The sequence below is a fragment of the Hoplias malabaricus genome, chromosome X2 (assembly GCF_029633855.1).
Source record: "Hoplias malabaricus isolate fHopMal1 chromosome X2, fHopMal1.hap1, whole genome shotgun sequence".
NCBI classification, from domain to species: Eukaryota; Metazoa; Chordata; class Actinopteri; order Characiformes; family Erythrinidae; genus Hoplias; species Hoplias malabaricus.
In genome coordinates, this window is record NC_089819.1 from 9,411,102 (window position 1) to 9,432,159 (window position 21,058).

At 36.2% G+C, this 21,058-nt stretch overlaps 1 protein-coding gene across 2 annotated transcripts; it reads right to left on the bottom strand.

Annotated features, from left to right (window-relative positions):
• Nucleotides 1–499: 499 nt before the first annotated feature.
• On the bottom strand, nt 500–19,667 carry LOC136677519 (caspase b-like). Of its 2 annotated transcripts, XM_066655089.1 has the most exons (4): nt 19,504–19,667; nt 2,532–2,622; nt 2,084–2,368; nt 500–1,220 (listed from the first exon to the last, which is right to left on the bottom strand). In XM_066655089.1, exons 3-4 carry the CDS (start codon nt 2,361–2,363, stop codon nt 1,168–1,170), a joined length of 333 nt encoding a protein of 110 aa, XP_066511186.1. In that variant the 5' UTR covers nt 2,364–2,368; nt 2,532–2,622; nt 19,504–19,667; the 3' UTR covers nt 500–1,167. The 2 variants fall into 2 exon arrangements, with proteins under 2 accessions (XP_066511186.1, XP_066511185.1); XM_066655088.1 differs by lacking the exon at nt 2,532–2,622.
• Between the last annotated feature and the right edge of the window lie 1,391 nt (nt 19,668–21,058).

Consider the following 21,058-nt stretch of genomic DNA (forward strand, 5'->3'; position numbering starts at 1 on the left):
CATGGACCAGGTTCCGGATTTGCCTAATGGAAAAGCGAAAGAGCCGAATATGATCCAGTGGAAAAGCACCATCAGTTTCGATGAATTCATCATACTGCTTTTCTAAACAACTAAACTTTTAAAAACCAATTTTATGAAGCATAAGAGTTGCCTCAACCACTTCCAAAATGCTGTATCCCACTGGATGATGCAACAGCAGCTATCAGTGTCTGCATCATGTCAGTTATATGGTAGAGAGGTCACTGACACATATGTCAAAAGCTTGATAATAGTTGCCTATTCTTGAAAATGAGTGAGATTAGAATATTTACTCAAATAATCAGTCTGTTAGCCATTAAATGGCTCAAATATAAGATGTTTTCCTTTTAGAAACAACAGTTCCTATTACAACACAATGACATGCCCTCCCCTAACTTGACTTTGGTGCATTTTGGTAGAAATTTGTTAACAAAATATCAAAGTGATGGAGGTAAATAATGAGGCAACTGATTTCAAGTATGTTTATTTGGAGGAGTAACCCATTAGCCCAGCTCAGAATAAATACGACTAAACAGCAGGGGGTAGTGTGACATCACCTCACATTTTATGTTCATTACACATTTGTTAGGACCTGTCTTACACAAAGCAGTCTGACTACTAACTTACATATGTTTATTTTACAATTATTGTGTTACATCCTTTTGCTTTTTAAAAGTGATAATGACTGACATTCAACCTCAACTGAGTATAAGATTATAACCCTTATGTTTTTTAATTGTAAATATGATATGGTCTTATCTTGACCTAATTTCTCTCTGGGTGGTAAGATGCCCTGACATTTCCCACCTCACTGGCAGTGCCAGTGTCTGATAGCAAACATAACAGAACTTCTTGTCCAACTATGTTGCACCCCAGTTGTGTTGTGGGCTCGAGTGAGTAACAATGCTGTGGATCTCTGAGTCTTGGATGAAGCTTGAGCTCCATCAGATTTTTGTGATTAAATTGAGTTGAAATTAAAACTGAGTAAAAAATACATCTAGGCTGGGACAAACTATAGGAAGTTTAATGTATCTCTCTGCTGCAACAGAATCACAAGATTAAAATTGAGCAATGACAAAAGACACGATGATCTTGGTAGAAGTTTATTGCTTTATGTTTTTTTCCATGTTATGGACTCCTCTGTCTGCTTCAGGGCAGGATGTCATCTCCTTTATTGAGCTCCACTCGATGCTGAATGAATCCTGAATTACACAGAGATTAGAGATGATTTGGGATTAAATTTATGCCAGTTTGTCATATTAAATATAGTCATGTTTATTTCTTATTGGTGAAATGTGGACCACACATCAAAGTAGGCAAGGAAGGGAAACTCGTTGTTGGAAAATGCGGAATTGGGGTAGTGGGGTTTGAAATTCATCATGAGAAGGCAAGGGGAGAGGAGTGGTTTTATGAAATGGATTTTATAAAATTATGTTGTTTTAATTTTAGATTTAAATCTAGTTTATATTTTGAATAAATACAGTACTATATTTTAGAGCAGTTTATTTCAAACTTGTGTTCAAACCTTTTAAAATGAGCAAACATGCTGATCTAGTGAAATAATTTCATGATCATTTCAAAATTAATTTTATTGTATTTTCACCATGACCATTAAATGAAGAATTTTAAATATAATGTCAAGATTTACCATATTTTACTTGAAAGAAATTGGAAATAAACTTTAATTTTCATGAACTGTAAAATAAGAGGTACTTGGTTAAAATGTTATCATCACAAGGGCATTGTATGCCAGAGAACAATTTTCTTAGGGAAACTGCAGTCTGGACTAAACTTTTTTCTTTGTTCTGTTTCATCTGCTCGGCCTTTGGAGGTTGCCTTAATGTACTAGCCATGATAGCTAGGTAGGTGAACTACAATGTACTCTGTAATAAAATGCCTGGTGCACCTTTAATAAAATCACTTAGAGCTGTTAAACCTCTTTAAAATTTTAATATTCTTAATTTATTTATGTAATGTTTTTAATTTAATGATTCAATTTAAGAATATTTGATTTAATAAGTGCTGGTTTAATTCTTTTAACAGTTTAAAGATCAGAGAGTGTTACCTTTGACCAGAGCCTCAGTCAGGATGCGGGCCAGCTGGTTTTGGTTCATTCGCTTCAGTGTAATCTCAGCAACACGCATGGCATCTTTATCATCGTACACCTGCATCAGCTGGTTAACGGTCTCTTGGACTGACACCCCCTCCAACTTGGCTTTGGGGAGAGGTGGGTAACCATCCAAAACACCCTGCACCAGGTGCCACTGGAACCTTTTCAGTTCATCAGCATTTAAGTCCTCCAGAGCCCTCAGCAGAACCTCCTGCACACGCACCTGATTCGCCATAATCACTTTAAAGAAAAGTTAAAATAATCTGTAAGCCTGATTTCTAATTTATCTCATCTCCAGTCTTATCAAGTACAATTTATTAATTATATATATGACACAATAATACATTACTTAATGTACAGCAAATATATAATAAAACATAACCGTTATGGAGAAAAAACATACCTTCCAATGACCCTGCTCTGTGTTCATGCTTATAACTGACTCCCAGCTGTTATATAACACCCTTTTAATGATATGTGAGTGACCACACCTGCTGTATTTGCATAGAAAATATGTCAGTTGTTTACTGTGGGGTTTAAGATTGCACAATTGCTGTCATCCAGTTACAACAGAATAAATAATTTACACATGTTTTAATCCACAATTACTTTTATTTTACCAAATTTAACAAAGTTGGGAAAATAAATTTGAAAAGCAGGCATGTGACGTGACCAAAAAGCAGTTTGGGAAAGTCTGAACAGTTCCGAGAGGTGGTGAACGGAACTCATCTCAAAAAATTACATGAATTGATTCTGAACCAACTGCTGATGTTTGACCATGGTAAATCCATTCCTTGTGAAGTGGATGAGATGAAGAAAAAAAATGTATTTGACTGGGGTTTTTTTATCATCATCATCATCTTCATCCTTCTTTCATCATCTCATATAAAACTCTTTGTACTGTTACAGTTCACTGATGATTATGGAGAGAACATATAATGCTGTATTTTTGCTGTAGAGAATCTGAATCACTGCAATGCACCATCTGGCATTTGTTTGTGTATAAAACAAAAATAATAATACAAAATAAAAAAATATATAAATATATGCATACATGCACATATTTACAAGCTTTAATCTCTTCCATATGGTATAATAGGGATAGGAATAGTATAATAAGAATACACAGGAATTTAGTGCTAATATTATATATGTAACAAGCATATTTCTGAAAATAAAATGAATATTAATGATGTTTAAAGGGGACATTACAAATGTAAAGAAGTAAAGAAAAGTAAAACTCCTGACTCGGAAGAAGAGAAGTTATTTGTGCTGATTCAGGACTTACAGTGTATATGTATGTGTGTGTGTGTGTGTGTGTTTTTATGTCTGGGGTGTGTGAGTGCCTTTAGAGAAGAAAAAGTTGCGCAAAGAGTGAACTTAAGGTCATACTTTAAAGCATGTGAACTGACCACTGCCCTGACCCTTATGTTTAATTAATGTTTTATTCTTCAAAAGCAATTTTATGGTACATTTTATATTTTATTTTACATTTTATGTAGAAACATTTAAACTTTTTTAGGTTGTGTTTTTTTCTTTTTACCTCAATGAACAGGAGTTTAACTCAGGTTCACGTTTACATATTAAAGTGAAACAGGAGCTTGAAAGTGAGGAAATAAATAGAAAAATGCCAGAGAATAAGGAGATGTGAAAGAAGATGTGAGATGTGATTTGATGATGCTGAGTGTGTGTTTTCTGGAAACAGAGGTATTTGCTGCATGTAAAGCAGATTTCACACGGTCATAAACTCTCTTATAATATCCTTTGAACTTATGGAAACTCTTATACACAGTTATAAACGCTAATTCCTAATATACTGATAACACGCTCTTAGAAACTCCTACAAATTCCTCAAAAAATCTAATAGACTCTTAAATACTCTTAAAAAGTCTAAAAGAAACTCATAAATGCTGAGGAGAAGTCTTCACTCTCTGCCATAGCTCTACAGTCGGATTGCATGCTCATGGCACTGGTCTGATGTGTTTATGAAGCTTCAGACAAAACAAACTTAAGCCAAAAGTTAAACTTCAGCCTTGTACAAATAACAGCCTATTTTCCCCTCAAACATAGCGTTTCACCTTATAGATTGTGGAGCTTCTGAACGTAAGCAGTACAAGAGAACAACAGTTCCACACAATTGTAGTTGTTGCCATTAAGTTTGCCATTTAAATCCGGTAAGAAACAAAGCAGAAACATGTGAATGAGTATTTTACACTAGCACCACCAAATTTTTATCCAAACTAATTTCTTCTTTTGGAGTAATAACCCTATTGTGAAAAAAAATATTTACAGGTTTAGTAACTGAATATTTATTTAGTAACTAACCAACTGACAATTTATGGCAACTACAACTTAATATTACCCAACTATTGCGGCTTACTGTGATGTAGTTGAGTGTGAGTCTGAATATATTTTTGATGTTTATAATCAGATGTTATTTTCTGTAGCTTTGCATGTGTGTGTGTATGTGTGTGCATGTGTGTTTGTGATATTTATGTTGGATAATTGTGTAATTATTCCTGTTTATGACTGTGAGAACAGAGGACGTAAACTGAACTGTGGTTTGACAGATTTGATTATCAGACTAATCAATGACAAATTAAGGAAATTACAAAAAATCTCTGAATATATGTGTTTATGGTTTTAGATCTTGTGACAGTCTGGACTTTTGATCACTTGAATCACAAGATCTGACAGAAAATATGGCTTTATAGAATGTAGTCATAATATCAGTATCTCATTTCATTTGAGAGGTATTGTGTATAGATTCTCAAGGTACCAGCTTGAATGAATAGATTTTTGGATTTGCAATAACTGTATTAGTAAATACAACACACAAAAACTCAATAAAGACACAATGTCTCCAAGAATAAAGGGGGTGCTAACTAGAGACTTCATGGTCCAAAATAGCAAAATATAAGATCATACAATTCTTGAGTATGAATGTATAGTTTTATTAGCCTTTGTATACATTTGTTCTGTTCAAAACCAATAATCTGTCATTTTAATTGATTTAATTATTTTATTGACAATATTAAAAAATAAAAAATGATAATGTTTTCACTGACCATTACTTGATTTTGTTTTGAGAAAGTGACATATGTGTACACTGTAGGGCTAGAGAACTGAGGAATGGTGATGTAATTGATATATTGATTTCTTCTTGCATAACAGCTGCATTGTATTCCAGTTTGTATCTCTTCATGCAGCAGTGGACTATGTGGACTAAACTGACAATGGTTTCTCATATACTCCAAAGCCCATGTGGCTATATTTAATCACAGTTGCATGACAGTTCCTCACGAAGTGCCGTCTGAGAGTCCAAAGGACATGAACATTCATGACAGATTGAGATTTCTCCAAGAATATTTTCATAGTATTATGTACAATACATTGAGTCTTGCACTGGGAGTTGTATTATTTAAACAGTTTGACAAATATTTTACAAAGTTTGGCAGACATTTGTCAACTATAGCCCATCTTAATCCTTGCATTTTATACTTTTATATTCACCTGCTTATAGCAGAATGTTTCAAAACTGTGTATTTTTTTTATTCTATAAACTATTCACTCTTATTTTGTTGGTCCCACCATTTTAGAGTGTGTTGCATGGATCTGATTCATAACTTGCTTATAATTTTCAAATTCAGTCAGGCTGGTCAATGAAGACATTAGTTATCTTTTCTTTAGGTTCCTTTTTTGCCAGTTAAATAAAGGTTAAAAAATTTAAACAAATCATATATGATTTATTTTTACCAGATTTAAACAAAAAAACCTAATAACCTCCATTTCTAGAAACAGGATTTTTATGAACATAGCTTTAATGTTTTAGCCGTTCTGTAACAGAAGCCTGTTGTATTCTGATTGTCTTCTGCTCAGGCTGACTTGGCTATCTGAAGTGTGTGGGATTTACTGTCACAAGTTTGATCTCCACATTTTGTTCAGAGGGTTTACAGGCATGTGCATGTGTGTGTGTGTGTGTCTGTGCATTTAAATGTGAACAAATAGTGTATATCAGTTAGTAACACCTGTAATTGGAAACAGAGAGCCTCCATCAGTAAGTAAGTAAGCCTCATGCATCTTTTATACAGTAACAGGAAACACAGTAAACAGAAGAGAGAGATCAACTCCTGCTCCCAAAATATCAGAGTGTAAACTAAACCAATACACATGCAGAATACACACACAGACACACATAATCTGCCCCCCACCCTTTCAGTGATAGGGGCTATTAAAGCCCCCATCTCTCTCTCCCTCACTTGCTCACTCACTCTCTGGCAGGATCAGGCAAACACTCATTCGCTGCTTTACAGATTCTCTCTGCAGGTAAAACTCTATAATTTAATAACATTTTCAGTGAAAATTATACTATTGTGTGTTGTATAATAACCAGTATATGAATGAACTATTATCGCAATGTTTTTGAATGTTTACGTTGTATTTTGGTCACTTGAGTTAGGTTATGTTTATTTTGTGTTGATTTGAGCATGTCCATTTTATTTAATTTTAATTAAATTTCCTTTTCATGCCTCTGAGCTTTAAAGAAAAAAAATCCTTTCTTTTAACTTGGCTGAGGTTAAAGACATGCTTGATATCATTAGCAATGGAGTAAAATGATGAAAGATTATAATCCACTAATTAACACGGTGCTAACTCTGCATTTAAATTCTCACACATTCACATCAAGATTAAGGTACCATCAGATACCAATTAAGGTGAAATTGAAAATAAACGGAGGCCATGGGGTTTCTAACAATATACATAACTATAGACATTGAGTATAATTGTCCGGTTTAATCCCAACCTCTCCCTTTAATTGTGTTTAATAGATTCTTAATGAATAAAGACTGAGTTTTGTGTTTTCTGTTATGTTTTCAGTGTGTATGTGAGCTATGAGCAGCAATTATTCTGTTGAGCTCCAAGGCCCCGCCCCCTGGGGCTTCAGGCTACAGGGTGGCAAAGACTTTAACACACCCCTTACCATCTCACGTGTAAGACACACACATACCCACACACAAACATATATATCAAATAACAGTATATCCCAAGGGTGTTATATATACACAACTTCTCCCTTCCCTGATTTCATTTCCAGTCAAAGCAGCCATTTGGTTCTTCATTTTATTAAAAGCAGAAACCAGAAATTGTACAGAAGCCTCTATAACTAATATATAGATCACATTTAACTTTTTACTGCATCCACATCCTTTAAGTGTGTTTGTGTTTCTCTCACAGTAAAAAGGATTGGCAAAACAGCTGTGGATTTGTGTTTTGGATTTGTGTTTGAAATTGAATAAATTGTACGTAATGGCTGTTTTGAGTGAATGGAAAGTGATGGGTCCAATGTTTGTTACATATTCATATGTGGTCCTTGTTAGAACAAAACCTTTTTATCTTTTATTTACAAAACAGTAATATGATGGTCACAAATGTGAATGTAAGTGAATGTAACAAGACAACACAAAGCTGGATTATTGCCACTGATACATTCATCATAATTTTTCACCCAATTTAAATAGTAACTGGAGTTTTAAAACCGATTTATTAAATATAGATGAAAATTTTTGGTATTATTATTATTAATATTATTATTATTGTAACAGTGATGATATCAGTGCGTCAGTGTTTCAAGTAAAATACATTTTTTTCAAAGCTAAAAAGGTTGAGTTTAAACATTCCGGTGGCTTATGTAATTTCTGTGACGTTAGAACTACTAAACATATGCTCTCTCTCACACAGACACACAGTCCCTCTCTCTCTCTCTCTCTCTCTCTCTCTCTGTGTCTGTAAGTATATCTGTTTCACTCTGAGACTGATGGACACACTCTTATGTCACTCTCCCTTTTGGTGGTTTCTGGAATGACTGTTATGTCCCATGATGGCATTTGGCAGAGAGTTAGAAACAGCTCCTGATTGATTTTCCTCCCTTGCAACGTGCCATAAGCACCCCCCTACCCCCTACAGCCCCGAAAGAAAAGAACATCCCCCCAAATACCCTCACTCACCCTCCATAGCCCCCATCCACTCACCCATGGAGCGTTTTGGAGCTTATATATTCACCCCTGCTCATACTGTCTCTGAGTACTATACACGTACACTGTACACACTTCACACACTGCATACATTATGCATACTATACAAGTCAAACTGCTGTGGCTCAAGGTGCAGATCTGACCTTTGTGTATGTTGTAGGTAACAGACATTGGTAAAGCTGCTAAAGCCGGAATCGCTGTGGGAGATTTGGTGTTAACCATTGACGGAATTAACACTGCCAACCTGGACCACCTGGAGGCGCAGAACAAAATAAAAAGCTGCACTGGGAACCTCAGACTGACACTAGAGAGGTACTCAGACACTTTGAAACTCCCAGTGATACTCAAACAAACAGAATATCTTCAGAACCTCAAATGGACCCTCTCATGGCACTCGGTTAGTCCAAACTTGATCAGAACTTGGAGCTGAGCCTTCAGAGGTTATTACACATACAGAACTTGATCAGAACTTTAAACTGGCCCTTCAGAGGTACTCAAACACAGAAAACATTGGACAAATTCTAAGAAACTCATCATAACCCCAATCCGAATCTAGAGATATACTCAAACACTCAGAACAGTTGTCAATTTTTACACTATTATTGTTCTACTGTAGCACTGGTGCCATATGTAAGGGTGTATGAGGAGAGAGGGTGTGGGGAAGTATTTTCTTGAAACAGATCTCTCTCTTTCTCTCTTTCTTTCTGTGTGTGTGTGTGTGTACTGATTTGATATTGAGTAACGATAAACAAATAAACCTCTCCCAGATTTACTGCCAGTCATTATAATTAGAACAAATCTCTCAGTATCAGCAGCATCTGAGACCTGTGTGTGTGTGTGTTTGGTGGGTGGGTGTAATGAGTGTATGCGTGTGTGTGTAATAAGTGTAAACTGAACTGTTCTCCTGATCTGGACTGCTAGACCTTTTACACACCACACACACACACACACACACAAACACACATTCATCTCTGTCTGAACATAGAGTCCAATAAATTTAGTGTCAAATTCAGAAACAAATCTGACGTATTTTGCATAAAATATTGCCACAGGAAAGTACAAAATACATTTCTCTTGTTTAACAATTAGTGAAGAATTTTCAGAAAATGTGTTGAAATAGCACAGATGTAGCTAATTAAACTGAACCTTATTTCTTTGTGCAGCTTGCACAAACTGGTTAAGATTCAGCTTCAGGCACCAATGAGGAGTCTTCATACTGAAGTATGATGACATAATATGCAAATTTGAATATTAGCTTTCTTGCTCCCTGATAATCCCCACCTCAGATATGTTTCATACTTGAAGAAATGTTCACAAACCGTTGCGCTTCCTACAATTTTCTCCTTGTCCAGGCATTTCTTTTTTCTGTCAGAAAACTGTCACTCTGGTGTTACCTTTTGCTGTCACTGTGGTGGTGCTCTATTCTATTATAATTTAATGGACCTTTAAAGGTACATTCACACTGTGTGTACCTTTAGTGACCAGTAATTTACCTCTACTGTACTGTTTTCTGAGAGTGTAGGTATGGTTAAAAGGTAGTATATTAAAGGGTATAGCTACTCATTAATGTTAGGTGTACATTAGCAGTAGAGTCTCAAAACCACATTGTTTCAAAGCAACATCTAATTTGTGTGGTTCTCTGCAACCAGAGATCTTAACTGGAACAGTGTTTTATTGGGAATTTAGGCTTTAGATGTGGGGGACACCTTGTTGTCTTGTCTTGGCATTGATCTTGAGTAAAAGCTTTTTAAAAGCTTGTTGCAACTGAGTTGTTTTAGCCAGAAGAAGGAAGTGCTGTGATATGTTTACTCTGTTCTCTTAATAATATATAAGAAAGACAGACTTCTGCATTCAATACAAACAGAAGCTGCATAGTATAGGAACTTGTAAAATACCCTCTCTTTCTCTCCTCATTGCTCACTAGCAGCTCCACACACAGACATATTTCCTAATCCAATTCCCAAATCCATTGCTAAACAGTGGCCCCTTGGTGGTTAAAAAAAGGAATAACATAAACACCACTTCAAGTGAAGTTGGGGCATTTTGTCAAATTCAATAAAACATGAGTCTCTTGAAGCTTCATTTAACTGACATAATCACAAGAAAGGGTTCCAGTGTTTACAGGTCTTTCACCATCCACATAACATCATGTAACATCATGAAAAGATTCAGGGAGTCAGGGCAAATATTAGTGCGTAAAAGCTAAGGGCGGGAACTGCTGCTAAATGTGTGTGATCATAGAGACCTCAGGTGGTATTGCTGGAGAAACCATCATGCTACTGCACAAGTTACAACAGTGTGGCTTCATTGACATAGAATGTGTCAGCTTGACTGACCTGCCTGCATGTCCTGTTGAAAATGTATGGCAAATCATGAAGAGAAGAATCAAACAATGGTGTTCACATAATGGTGAGTTGCTCAAGTCCTGTTTACAGCAAGGATGGGCAAAAACTCCATTGGCAAAACTACAAAAATTAGTATATTTATTTCCTAAATGATCAATAAGTACAGCTAAAAGAAAAGGTGATATAAAATTGTATGTGTGTGTATGTGTTTTGCAGGCATTCATTTCTAAATGTATTTATATATAAGAAATAGATTTAAGTTCATAATTGAAAACACTGAATGTCTTTCTATGTCATTTGTTTGTTAAGTGAACATTCAAGTGAAATATCAAATTAAAGATTTCAATATTTATTGCAGTTTTAGAAAATGTCCCGACTTTTCTGGAAATGGGGTTTGCACATTAAAACAATCAGAGCACTCCAAATCAGATGAACAGCCCACCCACACACCCTTTATTCTATAGTCTTCTATAAATATTATCCTCACTGTACACTCAATCTGAGCAGTCTAAAGTAATGAAAACCACTTGTAATAAGAGATGTCTCTATATATTTGGACAAATACAATCTATTTTTAATATCTCTCTCTCTCATACATTCTCTCTCTCTCTCTCTCTCTATTACCGCTGAGGCATTCTGGGAAAGAGATTTGCTCTTCTGGAGTCATCTAGAATATATGTCAGTTCAAATGTCAGAGAGAGAGAGAGAGAGAGAGAGAGAGAGAGAGAGAGCTGGGTTTTTCTAAAAGGCTAATTCTTGATATCTTACATCAGCTTGAACCTCTTTCTTATGCACATACTGAGTGTAATGTTATCAGATACTGTGTATGTGTGTGTGTGTGTGTGCGTGTGCATGTTTCAGAAGTATAGTTTAGTTAATTTAGTCAAAGATTCCACATATGCACTTAAAGAGATGTGTTGTTTTGTGTTTTGTGTTTTTGTTTATTGTTTTTTTAACAGAGTGCCTAAACCTGCTGTAGCACCAAAGGTATGAGCTCCAGCATGCTCAAACACAAGCGCACACACACACACACACACACACACACACAAACACAAACAAACAAATAAATGTTCACTGGAAATATGTGAACCCTCCAAACGTTCACTGGAAACATGTGTTTAATGTGTTTGGCCATATCATTCCTTCCTAGCTATAATCCAACTGTCCAGAAATGAAATCATACCAATGTAAATAGCCCCTCTATCCAGCTGAGAGACTAAACCAAGTCCTAAATCTCAGTCCTAAACCTCAGTACCTAAAAATAGTGTGGCTCCTCAGCAGCTGTGGCTCATGTGGAAGATGAGCTCACTCTCACAGATTATATCTCGAATCATTCCATATATTTACTTCACCTACATGCAAAAGCCACCTTCTATCAAACACCTTTCAAACAAACATCTTACAGAAAAAACACGTCTAATAGAAAATCTTCTTGAAAACAGCTTTCAGGAAAAAAATTCTAAAGATATATTCATTTAATATTAAGTAATAAACAGTCATAAAATACAAGTTACTCATTTTTCAAGAGACGATAAGATGATGTTGGTGATATTTACGGTAAAATTTATAAAGATGATGAATGCTAATTTTCTGACTCTCTGCTTTTTTCACAGACAACTACAGTGACGATAAAGTCAGTGTTCCGTTGATGTGTTGTGTCTCTGTGTGAAAAGTTGCTTGACAATCATTTTAAAATTAACATAGTCTTAAAGCCCCAAAAGACAAAAAAATTGTGAACATATAATTGGACTTAAGTAATAGTATTAGTATTTTCAGTTTGAATTTGCAGTGATCCACTCCACCCTCATTCCACATAGTTATGGTTATAGTTTAGAAATTCCAAACCAGGTGATCAGCCACACATTGCATCACTGAACTGACCCAGTTCCTGTGTAACTTTAAAGAATGGTGTGATGGTGGAGTAGCTCTTTACCTGGGTTTATTGGCATGGATTAGTGTGCATGTGTGTGTGCATGTAGATGTCAGTAGTGTTTCCCTGTACGTATTTTACTTCTGCATGTACAACTTTAGGCTTGATGAACTTGGAGTAAAATTTTGTAAATAATACTCACTGGATTTTACTGTAGTTACATTATCTAAACTTCAGAGAAGGATTCACACTACATAATAGAACATTAAATGAAGAAACCAGTGAAACTACATGAGCACCAGTGAGTTTAGGTACTGATGTTGGATGATTAGTTCTGGATCACAGACACAACTCTAAGCCAGTGGCGGTTCCTGCTAAATCTCCAAGGGGTGGGGATTGTTGCAATAACTGCTAAGGTGACTTCTTCACTGGACAAATTAAGATCTAGACAATTGCCACATTGCACTGTACAAATGAATCAGGAATCTAACTTGACAGTGTCATTTAACGTTGAAAAGTTTTATTTAGGTGGTCATCAAATGTAGAAATACCACTAGTAACCACTAGATTCAAAAAGCTTTCTCTTTATCTACATAGTGTACAGCATTTATGGAGAGCATTATCCAGGAGTTCATTATAAAGGTTTTCTTTAATAAATTTAATTTGCCTCTACAGCGAATCAACAATTAACTATGGTTATAAACAAATAAATTGCCATTGAGTCACCCTCACATATTTTGAAGCGAGACCAGCTTTATCACTACTCAGTATAACACATTCTATACATTTTTCACTCTTCAGAAATTTTATTTTAGGTGCAGAATAAACAGTATTGTGAAGTTTATGGACATTGTACTGGCCTGATCACTAGCTGCTCTATTTACACTGCTCTGGCTATCTGTGCTGGGTATCTGTACAGGGTGGTGTTACTGTGCCCTATTCACCATACTTCACTACACAGTGAGCAATGTAGGGAATAAAATAGGGGGCCATTTGGAACCCATTTCACCTTGTATATGACGAAAGTACATCAGGGCCAGCCACCACCTTGAAATTACCCAAAAAAGAGGGAGGACTGTATGAACAAAACCTAATGCTGATTGGACTGTGATATTTAGAGGCAGGACAAACCTTTAGCGTTCCTTTTCTAGAAGGATGTGATTTATTGACAGCTGATGATCATGATGAGTGTGAGGACTTCATGTTCAGCATGTTTTGCATAGTGTATGTGTGTGTGTTAGTGTATACATAAGTCTTATGTATATGTCTATATATATATATATATATATATATCTGTGTGTGAGTCCAGAATAAGGAGGACTGCAGTGTTGCAAACACATTTACACAGAAACTATAGTTCAGAACTCTGTTGAAACACTAAAAGACTTACTCCTGTGTATATGTGTGTATATTTGTTTCAGTGCTCCAGTCAGTATCAGTAAACCACCTATTGACAGGTAAAAAAAACAAAACAAAACATCATTCTGACAAGCCATTTCTCATTATTCCATTGCATAGTATGGAACCATTTAGAACCAGGAATTTAGAACGGTACGAAGACAGATCATAGGTCATAGGTAAACTCAGCTACCGATGCTCCATGCACACGTACACAGAAAGTAGAGAGTTTGACATTCTGAGTATACTAATCTAGCCACACTGTCAGAATTCTGCTTGGTGCATTTTGATTGGCTATCCACACATTGGCATATAATATTGGCTCCTTTTATGCATCATACAAAAATAAATTGTGATTTGTTGTTTCATATGTGAGCTAAATTTCCTTGTCCAGAAATAGTAAGCAGTTTTTGGCCGTGTTAAGTGGCAAAAGGCACTAGACTCCCCCTGGATAGTCTGGCAATGTGAGAGATGATCACGGTTTATAAATAAATGAGGAAAACACTAAACATAGCAATTTAAAAAAATGATATAAAATTTGAAAATACATTTGAATAAAAATAATTCTGGGGAATTGTTTGAAGCAAATGATACAAATAACATCTCTGTCACCAGTGACATTGGATCTGTTTTATTCATGTTTTTATATATGTTTTTTTGTTATATGTATGTTTTTTTTAATAATTCATACTAATACAGAATTCAAACACCCATTTTTAATATATATGTTTATTTTCTAGATATTCCCGTATACCGATCACTCAGACCGATATTGGTTTCTACCATGTCTCGTCTCATGCGGATGCCAGTAGGAAGCGGATTATGGAGGACACTGAAGACTGGAGACCGAGAACGGGGACGTCTCAGTCCCGATCTTTCAGAATTCTCGCTCAGATCACAGGCACAGAGGATGAGGAAGGTGGGCTATTACACAGAATATACAAGCAATTCCTCTCCATAAAATGTAGTTTAAAACGCAATATGACCGACTGCCCAGATTTTTTTGATAACAGGATATTTTTTTCATTTTATCATTTTCTTTCTTACTTCACTGAGAACCAGTAACAATTTATTTTACCTTGCAATTACTATATTTTGAAATAGTTACTTTTACTACTTGTAAACACAAGCAAATGAACAAGTAAGTGAATCATTACCTAAAATGTTTCTTACAGAATTTGTTCATTTATTTTCTGTAACCGCTCACTCAGTTCAGGGTCGTGGTGGGTCCGGACCCTACACGGAATCACTGGGCACAAGGCAGGAACACACCCTGGAGGGGGAAGCAGTCCTTCACAGGGCGATACACACATTCACTCACACCTACAGACACTTTTGAGTCACCAATCCACCCATCAACGTGTGTTTTTGGACTGTGGGCGTAAACCGGAGCACCCGGAGGAAACCCACGCGGAAATGGGGAGATCACACCAACTCCTCACAGACAGTCACCCGGAACATGACTTGAACCCACAACCTCCAGTGATTTTGATATATGGCTGAAATGGCCATTAAACCTGACTTTCACCCTAACACTCAAATTTCACTCCTAAATGTCACTCCTTTGTCCAATATTTTTCTAAAATATGAATCCTAAATTAAATATCATTCTGAAATATACTATTAGAAGGACTAGCGCCCCCTCCAGCGTGTATTCCTGCCTTGCGCCCAATGATTCCAGGTAGGCTCTGGACCCTGAACTGGATAAGACGTGACAGATAATGAATGAACGAATGATATTGGGACACATCTAATTATTGAACACAGGTGTTTCATTCAGTCCTTTTATTACAGGTGTAAAAAATTAAGCATCAAGCATTTGTGAAAGTATGGGTTAAACAAAAGACCTCACTGAACTTCAGTGTTGTAGTGTAATAAGTTTCTACTTTCAACAAGTCCATTTGTGAATTTTCTTACCTGCTAGAGGTATAATTGAAGTTGTATTATTGAAAAGTGGATGTTTTAGGAACTACAACAAATGAGATTACAGGCAGGTTTTATCAGATTTTTCTACACTGAACTCTAATTTATTTATTTCCAGAAGCACACCGTACAGAATTTTAAAACTCCTTTCAAATTAACCCTTTAAAGCATGACACATGAAATAATTATACAATAAAACAGATATTTTTGAAAATCGCACATTATGTGGCCCTTTAACAAAAAATCCTAATGTAGTTAATTTATACATTTTGGATCATATAATTTCTGTATGCATCATATTTAGGCATTTACCAATATTTATTTTTTTTTATTGGTCTTTCGTTTAGTTCACTGTATCAGTTAAAACAGTTCTTCAGACCTTTTTTTTAAAAATTTTTCTTAATTTTGATTCATTTCTATTAAAAATCCAGTATCAAATGATTCTCAGTTCTTCTGAATTTTTCAGGAAAATTTATCATTGAGTCGATTGAGTCCTTGACCTATGAGTACTCTGTTCTTCATTCTGACCTTTTTACATTTCATATACTGGTGGTAATAAAAACACAAGAACCACAAAGACTCTTTTTTTGTTGATCTGCACAACCATGTTTCCATATTTAGAGGAACTACAGTTGTTTCTGTTACTGTCTGAACCTTGGTTAGAGGTATGAGGTCATTCAACAGACCTCCCACACTCACATGTATCATCATCTTCTTCCTCTTAATCTGTCTCCCAAAATCTATGTCGACAACTGAGCCAACACATTTAGACAATTTTACAAAGTATTTTTATGAAACAAATTTTTTTTTTTTTTTTATAATAATAAATTTTATATTTATTAATTTTTTTTTTCATAAAAATACTTTGTAAAATTGTCTAAATGTGTTTTGCTGCTGTAAAGAACACTGCATTTTCTGAATATTTATTATAATTAATGAGCATTTGACAGGTAGAATACATTACATTTATGAAATGGAACAAAAATGCTTAGTTTTACTACAAGTAACATCATACAGATCATTCCTGGAATTGCTTGAGTTTAGCAAAAGTGTAGTCGAGACTTTCTCCTGTGTTTTTAATGATGATAGCAACAATTTTGTAATGGTTTGGTAAATGCATGGAAATGCTTCCACTTCATTCACATTTGGTGAATGTCAGGAAATGGGTACTAGTGTATCACTCCTAAACACAGTGTCACTCCAGCTCAGTGTCCATCAGAGCTCACAACAAATAAAACCACAGCACTGAACGATCAGGCCTTCAGTCTTAGTTCTCTCTGTTTCTCTCTCCCTCTCTGTTTTTCTTTAACACTCTCTCTCTCTCTCTCTCTCTCTCTCTCTCTAGTTCAGTCACAGCAATCTGACACTGCCAAAACTGCAGAGAAAAAGTGAGTAGAATTTATTAAAAACAATATAACCTGATCTGTGTCTGGATTGTTCCTGATTTATGTTCTGATTTGTGTATGACCTAGGGCTATAGGGTTGTTATGCTTACAAAGTTTGTTATTTTGACATACTAACATGTACACTGTATGTTTACATCATTCTTACCCACTCTTATCCCTTTCTCAATCTCTTTCTCTGTGTGTGTGTGATTAGGCCGATGAAGATTAAAGTTGGCCCGCGGTATCATACACTGAGAGACTGGCACCATGGCGTGTCTGCTAGAACTCTCAACGTCCTCAGCCTTGTCTAAGCCAGCCTGAGAAAGTGTGTGTGTGAGTGTGAGAGAGAAAGAGAGAGTGAGTCTATGTATATTCATGGAAAGAGAGGGTGAGCGTTTGCTTGTGTTTTAATGTTTTTTATTTATTTAGATTCTTAGTTTGATTATACAGTCATATATATATATATTTACGTTAAGTGGTCGAATGGTTCATAGACCTCTGTGGTTATATGATTTGCCCAAATAAGTTATTCCAGGTCTAAGCCTGGACTTCTCTATGGCAGAAATGAATGTAATGTTTGGAAATGTCTGTGTCCTGTGGTAAGTTTACAAAACAGATCTATTATTGTTCTGTGAACTAAATTTCCGCTGAATTTCTTTGCTTACAATTACAAGATCATTAGGAGTTAAATGCTACAAGCCAGCTAACACACTTGTGCCCAGATACGACAGAAAGTATATTTATTACTACAGTTCAGCGTCATTATAAACTGACAAGCCTAAAACTTACATAACCTCCTGGACAGAGCTTGCTGGTGTGTGGAGGTTTCCAGTCATATGATGTCAGTGTTAGCTTGTAACCATATAGCATTATTCATATTTAACTACTTATTTCAGAGCAATGGTATTCAGTGAAAAATAAGCAAGAATTCTGATGCTGTATGTTTTTCTCGAGACAAAACATTCACCATCACTTTGTTTACATCTCAGCCAGAGAATTATGGGGGAATGTTGAAACACTGATAGCAGACCCCTTTAAATATAAATATATTTATTAAATATATTATTTTTGCAGTTCTCACACACATATGTATCAGTATAAGATTGTGAGTGATATGTTTATGATTTTATTTCTGATTGATTAGTGCTTATATTTAATGTTATAATTGAGGTATCTTTGTTTGAAACAGATATTTAAGAATATTTCAGCAAATTTGCTGGCAGTTTTTCCCCTCTGCTGTTTAACTGGGGGTTTGTAGTTTTGCTTATGGTTTATTTTTCGCTTCTGTGAAATTCTAATAAAGTTGGTTTTGCACTGTTTTTCTTTTTCTCCTTTCTTCTTTTTCCCCATGTACTCACACAAACACACACACAACGCTAGAATACACTTCCAGAAGTCTACAAGCCAACACACACATCTAGTGTTTAAACCATATGAGTAGCGGCAACAGTGTGTACTATTCTTTGAAGACTTTACTCTAGCATTATTCATTCATTCATTCATTATCTGTAACCGCTTATCCAGTTCAGGGTCACAGTGGGTCCAGAGCCTACCTGGAATCATTGGGCGCAAGGCGGAAGTACACCCTGGAGGGGGCGCTAGTCCTTTACAGGGCAACACACACTCCTACGGACACTTTTGAGTCGCCAATCCACCTCCTGTGTGTTTTTTTACCGTGGGAGGAAGGAAACTGGAGCACCCGGAGGAAACCCACGCAGGCACGGGGAGAACACACCAACTCCTCACAGACAGTCACCCGGAGCGGGAAACGAACCCACAACCTCCAGGTCCCTGGAGTTGTGTGACCGTGACACTGCCTGCTGCGCCAACATACCGCCCACTCTAGCATTATACTGTTAGGATTTGTTCACCTGAAACTTAATAAAGTTATGAGGTCAGGCATTTATGTTGGATATTTAGTTCTCTAAGTTCCACTGCCCCACTGACCATTGCTTATCTGATGTCACCTGTAAACTCCACAATAAAAAGCTTGGGATCACCTGTTAAACAGCACAGTAAACAAAAGACAATAAATACAAACAATATTTCACAAGCAGTCTCTACCTCTATGTCTAAAACTCAACCAAAAAACCCTGACAAGAGTTGATCAGGATGGTAAACAAGTTGTAGGTTTTGTAGCTTATTTCGCTATTCTAAACTTTTAAACTTTTTTCTGTCAGCAATATTTAGAATCATTTTGAGATCAGCATGGCTTCAATATGTTGGGCACCACACAAGCCCAAAATCCCTACATTAGAAATCCTTGCTTAGTACATAAAACACTACCATAGGGAGCATTAGAGTAAGAACTAGCTCATTGCTGTGAGGTAGTAGATTGCATCATGTAAACAATCTATGAATATATGATTTTTTGAATTTTGCAGAAATATGAAAGCATTTAGTCAATGAACATGCTACTTACATTTGTAACTGACCATCTTTGTTCTTATGGTTAAAGTACACTCCCAAATAGTGCACATGAGGAGCATAACGCTGTAGGGTGTCCCATTTCTTATTTTGGCAGACAAATGGGTGAATATGAGCGCCCTCTGCACACCCTTACTACAGCCTTTGGTGAGGTCTGCATGGAAGTGGGCTCTGCAGAAGCCTGTTACCCACAATTCATCAATATTCAGGCAAGGGCCAATCAGAATGGTTGTTTTTTGTTGAAAGCAATTTGACCCACATGAAAGAAACGTTTCAAAATGTAAGTATGAACGAATTTGTTTATTAATTGAAAAGTCACTGAGCTACATGTAGTTTGAACTGAACAACTGTTGTTTACCAAAATAGTTAAATTAAAAACACAAATAGCACAAGTCTGTCCCAAATGCCTGCGTTTGAATCGTGGACTGAATCACTAAAATGTAGGTTTTTATTTTTATTTTTAATGGACGACAGGGCCAAAATAGTGCATTAGATATTCAATAAAGCACAGATTATAAGAATACTACAGTGATCTTCTAATGTCTATTACATGGAATTATACGAGGTTTCAGCGCCCTCTACTGGACTGCAATGTTCATGAGCGCAACAAGTCGTTATTTAGAATGTTTAGAATTTTATGGGTGGGGAGAGAAACCTCGGAAATTGATCATTATAAATATATTTTTTATTGACAGCAAATACAGAAGAACACAAACATTTCACATACATATGCGTGTACAGTGTGTGTCACCCTTCAGATATTCCCCATTCCTTCTTTGCCTTGCTTATCCCCCACCTTATATTTAAAAAAACGACAACAATTATGCAGGTAAGATAACAACAACAACAAAAAAGAAGGGTGAATAATTACACAAAGGCATAAATACATAAGGACACACCATAAAACAATGTAACATGCAAAAACAACAACAACAACAACAAACAAGGATTTTTCAAATGTCTGTTAGTTTATGTCTTTAAAGAATAAACAGGAACTGTGTGTGTCTCAATGCTCAATGTGAGTCTAAAACATTGAAGAACAATCCTTTATTCCAGTCCAGTGGCCTGCTTTTTCTCTTATGTCAGTGGGTGTCTCTCTCGCTCTCTCTCCTCCCTCTCACTCTCTCTCTCACTCTCTCTCCTCCCTCTCACTCTATCTCTCTCTCTCTCTCTCTCTCTCTCACTCTCTCTCCTCCCTCTCACTCTATCTCTCTCTCTCTCTCTCTCTCTCACTCTCTCTCCTCCCTCTCACTCTCTCTCTCTCTTTCTCTCTCTCTCTCTCCTCCCTCTCTCTCTCTCTCTCTCTCTCTCTCTTCTCTCTCTCTCTCTCTCTCTCTCCTCCCTCTCTCTCTCTCTCTCTCTCTCCTCCCTCTCTCTCTCTCTCTCACTCTGGACTGTAACTTCAGTAAGTCTCTTGCTCGTAAAGGTTGTGACCTCTGCTGCTGGACTGAGCCACACATTCACACCGCTTACAAAGACTGCTTTATCTCTCCTCTCTGCTCTCCATCATCTCTTTCTTTCCCTCATTCTTTTTTATCTTTCTCCTCTCC